The 9372-nt window shown below is 34.2% G+C and overlaps 1 protein-coding gene and 1 long non-coding RNA gene across 2 annotated transcripts; both read left to right on the plus strand.

The window, feature by feature from the left end:
- Positions 1–246: 246 nt before the first annotated feature.
- Positions 247–2411, plus strand: LOC127121510 (uncharacterized). Its single transcript, XR_007803474.1, has 2 exons — positions 247–1160; positions 1873–2411. It is a non-coding gene; the product is annotated as an uncharacterized LOC127121510 (long non-coding RNA).
- A 4382-nt stretch (positions 2412–6793) lies between these two features.
- LOC127121517 (7-deoxyloganetin glucosyltransferase) lies at positions 6794–8783 on the plus strand. The gene is made up of 2 exons (XM_051052001.1): positions 6794–7482; positions 7609–8783. The coding sequence occupies exons 1-2, from the start codon at positions 6963–6965 to the stop codon at positions 8544–8546; spliced, it is 1458 nt and encodes a 485-aa protein (XP_050907958.1). The 5' UTR covers positions 6794–6962; the 3' UTR covers positions 8547–8783.
- The last annotated feature ends 589 nt before the right edge of the window (positions 8784–9372 follow it).

Here is a 9372-nt window from a genome sequence, read left to right on the forward strand (position 1 = left end):
TAGGAAATATTTTTCCAGACAAAACCTGGGCTTTTAGGTGATAGATGACTTCACTGGGGAAGACAATAGGGGAATTCGAAAGTAAATAGTTGGTCGTAAACTCTGAGGTTGGGGACAGAAACATGACCAACACTTATTGCAGGGGATTGAAATATTTTGACCTCAATATTGTGAATGGGTTAAAACTAGACATTCTCAACTCTGCGGTTGAAAACAAATTATGATCAACATCGACTCTAAGGCTGGAAAAAGGATAGACGTCAACTCTGGGGTTGGGTATAATAGGATGGACATCGACTCTGAGGTCGGGAACAAAATGGTAAGCGTCAACTCTGAGGTTAGATTTATAGATATCAGCTCTGGGGTCGGGGGATAAGAAAAGATACAACAACTCGAAAGTTGGGAAAAAGGTAGACATTCAGCTCTGAGGCTAGGGGGGAAAAGGTACATCAACTCCAAAGTTGGAAACAGATAGACGTTTAGCTCTGAGGCCGAAGGTAGAAAAGGTACATCAACTCCTAAGTTGGAAAAAGGTAGGCGTTCAACTCTGAGGCTGGAAGTAAAAGAGAAACACCAATTCTAAAGTTGGAAAAATGTAGTTGCACAACTCTGAAGTTGGGAGAAAAGATGGTAAACGCCTACTCCGAAGTTGAAAAAAGATGATGAACATGAACTTTAAGGGTTGGAAGCAAACACATGGGCCATGAGCCCAATCCGCTTCACCAAAAAACAAACCAAAGGGAAAGCACTCTTCCCTCATGTGCCAGAACAACACTAACACAGTTTAAAAACTATTCCCTCCAACCTCAGCCGAAGAACAAACCTCCGCCGCGCAAGAGCTCATCGTCGGCGGTGGCAGAGCTCTAAACACGAGAAGACAGTCACCGAAATGACCGCCTCTACCTCACCAATCCAAATCCATACTCCAAATGTCCTAAAACTAAATCCAACATCCGAATCACAATCAAAATCTCAAGAACCCTAAACTATAACATCACAAATTAAATCCTCTGGTGGAGGAATCAGAGTCCCTAGGCGTAGGGATTTGATTCCTCAAGTGCTAATCTACGTCCTAGTAACCGATTCGATACAGGGTGAGGCAGAAATCGAACTACCTCTTGAAGACCGGTGCGATGACGACGATGAAAGTCAAATCTCAGGTGAGCTTCGGTTATCCTTTGTTGCTTCTTGCACAATATTTTCCTTCTTCTCTTCTTCTCTCCTTTTTCTAAGAATTGCTTCTGTTGAACTCTTGTCGATTCGATGTGTGAGTGTGAGATTGAGAGTTTGAATGGATGTGCAGCGCCTCAAGAGATATAGCCTTCAACACAATCGACGACGCGTCTCTTGAGGATGGGGGAATGATTTCAAATTGAAGGATTTTTGGATACCAGAAGAGAGAGAAAAATGGAAGAAGAGAAATGTGAGGGATTAGCTGGGATTCATTGTAGTTTGAAGGTGAAGATGAACTGGAAATCCATAGCCAGTAAGCTGAGTCGTGGCGTTCGTTTACATATTGATTGAAGAGGGTGCATTAGGAACGAAAATTAGTGAGGTCGAAATTCTGTCAAAGGCTTTTATTGAATCTGCAAATTCTGTTAATTGTTGGGGTCAGCTTGTTAACTTATGAGCTTGAATCAGTCATTTAAACTCTGTTAAACAATGCTAGGTTCTACTGTTAGTTAAAAAAAGAAGTTGGAGTTTTGTGGACTCATAACCGAATGCTTGCTTGATGTGTTTGGTTTTGAACTGTATTGAATCATTGTATTGGTATGTGAAGCTAAATTTGTTGGTGACCTGTTAAAATGAAATTTGAAATTGAAAATAGTTAACTGATTTTGTTAATGAGCTGTTATTGTTATGGTATTGCAGGTGGACCCTACTGAGCTAGGTGTGCTCATTCTGTTATCCTTTTTTTGCAGGGCTTTGGTTTAGACTCTATTTGGAATTTGCGGATTGAAAATGATGTCGGTGATTTGCGATGTGGTGTTGTTTTGAGAAAAATGCAGGAGAATGAAATTGATGGTTGTCGGCTAATGGACCTACTATTGTTAATGTATTTTTGTGTCAATGCAAATGATGAAATTAGTTTAGCATGTTGTGATGATAGCAGTTATGGAAATTAGTTGGAATAAAATCTGTTTTGGTTGGTTAGGGTGAATGAATGTTTAGTTTCGGTTTTCTGTTAGTGGTTATGTGATGGTTATGGGTAATATTAGGTAGGTTTTATTTGCTTTGCCTTAGGACTGTTTTCATTGTTTGTAATGGTGAATGGTATGTGTTGTAATGGTTATGAATATGTATGTAATGAATGTCATTCGGTTGTAAATAGGGAATGGGTCTCATGCTAAATGTATGGCAAGTTGATTTTGGAATTGTATTAAATGTAATAAAATTTGGGAATTGGTTTATGAATGGATTTTTAGAATGAAAGTGGTTTGAAAAGTTTAGAATGAAAGTGGTTTGAAAATTTTAGAATGAAAATGGTTATTGATTTAAGTTGAATTGAATGAAATTTGGGATTATTTTGTAGTATGAATTTGGTTTACGTAGGAATGTTTGGAAATTTGAATTTGAATGTATGTGTGTTCATGTATGGGAATTGTAATTGAAATTGAATTGAATCAAATGGTTTGTGAAATTAAATGTTGAGTGGAACGTGTAATTGGTTTAAAATGGAGAAAGGATGGGAAAAAAAAGTTGTACAGTGAACATGGTTAAAAATGGTCAAAATGAACATGAACATGGATTATGACTTGAAAATGACTTTGGTTAGATGCTTGACTTTTGTCAAGTGGTTGATTAAAAATTCAATAGTTGATCAAAAGTCAACTTAGGTAAAAATGTGTATTTTCTTATGGACAATTGAATGTGGACCACAATGCTTCTGAACCAAATGAAATATGTCATGCTATTGACTAATCTTGAACCAGAGAATACCAACCAAGCAACAGATCATGACCATGTAAAGCCTTGAATGAATCCTAATCAATAAATCAGGACCATGAATCTCTCAAGTACATGAACCATCCATAATGGGTCAGATGAATCAGATGAAACCTCCATCTTGAATGTACACACCACAAGATGATGATACAACCAACAACTAGGGTTATAGGAATTTGAATGATCATGATGATACTTGCAATCCAACCTCCCTGAACTAGGGTTTCCGTTATGCCCCATGATGAATACCTTCAAGATGGAAAGTTCCAATACAACCATGGCTATCACATGAACCCTAGCCTAGAGACTCAACTTCCTTCCATGTCTTGTGTGATCGAGGCCCTTGAATCCATGATTTTGAGCTTTCCAATGCAAGTGGAATGTACTATGCTACTATGGATATGTAGATGAGATGAATGCATATCAGGATATGCAAATGATTAAGGCTAGTGACCTAGATGATCATTGTGAATGGTAGGATGAATTTTGGGGTATGACAATACCTCACTCTTATTCCTATAAAAGTAGTGCCTCTCATTCATTTAAAATACATGAACACACCATTTTCTCTTGCTAAAGCTCTATAGAGATTTCAATTAAGCCTGATTCGCTTATAGATTAGTTCATATATGAACTAATTAACCTGAGTTTTAGGGAAATATTTTCTGTTGAATCTGATTCATTCTAAACCTATAATCCTACTACCCACACTCAAAGCTCGATTTCTCTGCTAATTCTACTCTGAATTTCACATTGAAATTCAGATATAGAAGAGCTTAACCCCTAAGTCCTAGCACAATAGAATCAGTGTTCCACAAAAGAAAGAAGAAAGAGAAGAAAGAGAGAATTAAAGAGCCAAGAAAGTAGAGAAAGAAAACTTATCTGAATCTCACCAGAAGTGACGCCAGACTAGATTTAATTTGGTACTCAACCTTCTCCTTTGTGCATTTACTTGTTACCATGGTGTTCGCCTTGCTTTGCGGAGTAAAAACCCATTGACTATTGCATGAAAACTTGTTTGTGTGTGATTTAATTTGGCTTTAGGTTTTTTAGGGTTTTGAACTGTGATGTATGATTTATGGTTTTTTAGTAGTTTGTTGCAATTTTTGTGGCCAGATTCGTACTCAGAGGGTTTGGTTTAGGTATGGTAAGAAGTTTGAACGGTTTTTGGGTTGGGGCACGGCGGCACCGCCGTGATGTTCTTGGGTTTCACCTTGGTGTTCTTCCCTCTCCACCTTGTTTGATCTTTTTTCTAGGGTGTTGTTCATATTGTTGTTGGTTTTGTTTGAATGTGGAGAGAGAGATTGAAATCTAGAGAGAGAGAGAGAGAGTAGTTAAAGGTTGAACTAGGGAGGTTGAGTCCCACTTGAGACTGCCTCAACCTTGTCATTTTCATCTGTCCCCCTGGCTGGCGGCATGTGGCAGCGTTGGTGGTCATTCCCTGGCCCCATGTCAAGCGTTGATCTAACCATTGGCTAATTAATTCAACGTGTGTGTCCCTATGAGACTTATTTTGTACCTCTACTAATTACCCTTTTATCATGAAAGCTGACTTGGTAAGCTGATCACATGGAGAAGGTTGAGTCAACTAAGTTGACTCCCTTATCCTCTCCTTGTCTCTCCTTGTGGATCCAGCGCATTGGACCTAGAGTGACTCACGTTTATATGCTACAATTGACGACTCTGCTGGAGACTCGTGCTCCAAGCAAGAGAGAGTCAAGTCTAACTTAGTTAACCTTGCGATGAATTTTGGCTTTGCTTAATTGTTTCGTTCATGCTTGTTTGTTTATTCTCTTTACACTTTCTCTTTTATATGCTCATTATAGTGCTTATCTTGAATCCTGAGTTGATATCATAAGTAAAGCTCTATACCCGAGCTTTGAACAAAGAAGAGAGAACACATAGTTTAGAATTGGAAATGTTATATTGTTAGTCTCCAAGGACCACTCTTGTGTGCCTAGCATGAAGATTTCCCCTAGAGTAGATTTTTTCATAGATCTCGTTATAAGATAGTTAATATGTCGCATGACGTTAATTCATGAAGGATCCATAACTCTATGTCATACCCTAATTTTATCAGGATATTTTACTATCATATTTGGTTTTAATGACATTCTATTTTGAATAAATAAGATATCTTATTTGATAGAAGAGTGAGTGAAATGATATAAAAACATGAGATCTCGAGGTCAAATCTCAATTTTTCCTTTTTTTAAGTACATTTCCCCCCTTTCTCCACCAAGTCATTACCATCATATGCGAACTAGACTAATTAGAAACCAATTCATTTAATTGTCCTAAACTAATTAGAAACCAATTCATTTAATTGTTCGTACTACATAAAAATCACTTAGCTGTTCGTAATAGTTTAAAGGGTAATATTAACTTGTGCCATAAGGGCACATGTTAAAAAATCCATAAATAAAAAAAATTATTAAAAAAAATAATAAAAGCATTAATTATAAAATTGTATTAAATTTAAGACACAATTTCTAATATTTTTTTATTATATTTATCTCTTAATTTATACCCTTGAAACACAAGTTAACATTATCCTAATTTAAATTAAAGATTTCTAATTTATACTAGATTTATAATGGTACAAATTTCATATCTTAGTGAACCAAGTAAAATATAATAATTTAGTATCACATTAATTATTTTGTTGTTAGTAGTTTTTAATTGATGATGATAGGGACAAATAATATAATAATTTAGTATCACATTAATTATTTTGTTAGTTAGTAGTTTTTAGATTTGGCTTTATAATTGATGATGATAGGGACAACACATTTGGCTTTATAATTAATGATGATAGGGACAACACATCTATCCCTAGAGGTGCACAATAAATGTGAACTTTGATTTTCTCAATGAGGTTTTGGACATAATCTTGAGTCTTTTTTGAAAGGGACCGATAATTTTGTAGACTTCTTGTTTTTTTTTTCTGACTAGAATCTTTGATGTGGGAAATACCTTATTTGAAATAGAGTAAAAATGTCTTCTAGTTCAACTAGAAAAGTGAAACTTATGGAAGTGGTCCACAATTATACGATGATAATGTTTGATAAAATCTTGAATTGAGTGTTTGCAATTCAATGCAAGTAATTATTAGATATAGATTTTGGTAAGATTTTAAGATTTTAAAAGAACATATAGAATTATCTTAAAATTAATTTTATAAGAATAAATTAAATCAAATTTTAATATGGTATCAAATTATATATATATATATATATATATATATATATATATATATATATATATATATATATATATATATATATATATATATATATATATATATATATATATATATATATATATATATATATATATATATATATATATATATACCACTTACTCTACAAATCGATTATATAAGAATGAGTTAAGATAATCTCTAATAATAAATTATTATTTTTGTTAGTTTCATATTTTTATTAGATTTTTAAATAATAAGAAATGTTTATAATAATAATAATTTTACTATTCTTTCATTTTTCATCACAGGTGAGAGTAAAAATCAATTACACTTCAATTATTTATTTTATTTTCTTAATTATAGTTTTAAAAAGTTAAAAAAATAACTTAAATTTATCTGATATGTCGATGAATATAATTTGTTGTATAACAAGTTACTTGTCAAACGATAAATTGAGGGGAAAAAAAGAGTGATTGTGGAAAAGGGGTTAATGGATTGTTGTGTATTTCAATTATAACCAAAGATGATATTTATACACATTAGACACACAAATAAAATTTAAAACAAATGGTCTAAAACAATTGGATATATATATATATATATATATATGAAATACTAGTATATTCTCAACGCAAACTGAATTAACTGAATTTACAATAAGTCCAAAGTTTTAATAGTATCAAATATTATTTGTTAGAGACATAGAAATTAGATTATCACCTAACTCCAAATCATACGTCCTAAATTGACTTTAATCATATTAAACCACTGGGCAAACCCCTTTGCTCTACATTCAAACACAAACTCAGAAATGGGTGATAAGAAACCACATGCTGTGTTGATTCCATATCCAGCTCAAGGCCATATCAATCCAATGTTGAAACTAGCAAAGCTTCTTCACCTTAGAGGCTTTCACATAACCTTTGTAAACACCGAATACAATCACAAACGCTTGATCAAATCAAGAGGTTCCAACGCCTTTGATGGTTTCACCGGTTTTAGCTTTGAGACTATTCCAGATGGTTTAACTCCAACAGATGGAAATGCTGAGGGTGATGTTAGCCAAGACATATTCTTACTTTGTAAATCAATTAGAAAGAACTTCATCAAACCGTTCCGCGAACTTCTTGCTAGACTTGATGACTCTGCAACTTCTGGTCTTGTCCCTCCAGTTACTTGCATAGTTTCTGATAATAGCATGTCTTTTACTGTACAAGCTGCTGAAGAACTTTCACTCCCTGTTGTTTTCTTTAGTCCAGCCAGTGCATGTACATTCTTGTCTGGTTTGCATTTACCAACATTATTTGAGAAAGGTCTCATACCACTAAAAGGTAACAAATTAATTAATATTCTTTCTTTTTTCATATGTGTAGTGTAGTTAAAGTGTTCATATCTGATATATTAGGATTATGGAGATTCAATTTCAAGCTAACACCTTTTATAAACTTGATATGCAGATGAGAGTTATTTGACAAACGGATATTTGGACAATAAAGTAGATTGTATTCCAGGTCTGCAGGACTTTCGATTGAAAGATCTGCCAGACTTTATAAGAATTACAGATCCAAATGATTCATTGGTAGAATTCATCAACGAAGCGGTAGAAAGGGCTCACCGAGCCTCTGCAATAATTTTTAATACTTCCAATGAACTTGAAAGTGATGTACTGAATGTTCTCTCGACTATGTTCCCTTGCGTTTACGCCATTGGTCCTTTATCTTCGCTTTTATATCAAAGTCCAGAAAACCACTTGGCATCTTTAAGTACTAATCTTTGGAAAGAAGATATTAAGTGTCTTGATTGGCTTGAATCCAAGGAACCGGGATCGGTTGTTTATGTGAATTTTGGGAGCATGACAGTTATGACTCCGGAAAAATTGTTAGAGTTTGCTTGGGGTTTAGCCAATAGCAAGCAATCGTTTTTGTGGATCATTAGGCCTGACCTTGTCATCGGTGGCTCAGTGGTTTTGTCATTTGAGTTTATGAATGACATATCAGATAGAGGCGTAATCGCAGGCTGGTGTCCGCAGGAGCAAGTGTTAAGCCACCCTTCAATTGGTGGATTCCTAACTCATTGTGGATGGAACTCAACCACCGAAAGCATATGCGCAGGAGTTCCAATGTTGTGTTGGCCATTTTTTACTGATCAGTCAGCTAACTGTAGATATATCTGCAATACATGGGAGATTGGAATTGAAATCGATACTAATGTTAAGAGAGAGGAGGTGGAGAAGTTGGTCAATGAATTGATGGTGGGAGAGAAAGGAAAGAAGATGAGGCAAAAGACAATTGAATTGAAGAAGAAGGTAGAGGAGGATACAAGACCCGGGGGGTTTTCACACATGAACTTGGAAAAAGTGATTAAGGAGGTTATGCTAAAACAAAATCATACTTAGTGACTTTTAATTTCTAGATGTTATCCTATTGCAGTGTATATGTATGGATGCTGAGAAATAATGAGTTCATGGTGATGGAAGTGAACTCATCTTCAGCAAGAGAACCTATTTTAAAATAGTGGTTCTTGCTACATTTAAATGGTTTTAATATATGCATATTGTATAATTAATGGGAAACATTATAAGTTGAATCTTACAACTTAGAATAATTTAAGGATTTTTTCACAGTATCTTGAATTCCAATATCATGTGAATAATCCTTTTTGCCAAAAATTCCTTTACCTGACATTCTCTAATACCATACAATAAGTATACTTTTGTTAAAAACAATTAACTTGTATTTAATTTCAATCTATGTTTTTTAAGTGTGAACATCACATTTTAGTCGGGATCAATATGATGATGCATTCAACTTCATCAAGTTCATTCTAACTAAAGATCACATACCTCTATTTTCCCCTCCAGTAATGTTTAATTGACTCCACATCTACTATATTCACATGCTTCTTTAGATCTCTTGTAAAAATTATTTTCTCTACATTGTCAGCTTCTTGATGCAGAGATTGATTTGAAAGCATTTGAGTTTAAAGGTTTTTTCCTTTAACATTAAAAAAAAATTCACTTATGTTGAGTAGGCAATTATATTTTTGATTTTCTATATCATCAAAGAACAACCTTACAGGATGCAAATGGAATGATTAAAAATTTAAAATCTAAATATATCGGTCATAAGAGCATAATATCAGTTACTTTAAAGAACATGTTACTCTTTTACTCTGCCTATATGGGCCCTTCTTCCCTCGGTTCTCAATCATGGCCCCATATA

The sequence above is a fragment of the Lathyrus oleraceus genome, chromosome 1 (assembly GCF_024323335.1).
Source record: "Lathyrus oleraceus cultivar Zhongwan6 chromosome 1, CAAS_Psat_ZW6_1.0, whole genome shotgun sequence".
NCBI classification, from domain to species: Eukaryota; Viridiplantae; Streptophyta; class Magnoliopsida; order Fabales; family Fabaceae; genus Lathyrus; species Lathyrus oleraceus.

What these genes read in the sequence shown, in the direction of transcription:
- LOC127121517 (XM_051052001.1), top strand. Translation starts at nt 6,963, where the DNA reads ATGGGTGATAAGAAACCACATGCTGTGTTGATTCCATATCCAGCTCAA. An exon ending in AGGTCTCATACCACTAAAAG is followed by an intron (nt 7,483 to 7,608) that starts GTAACAAATTAA and finishes CTTGATATGCAG; the next exon opens with ATGAGAGTTATTTGACAAAC.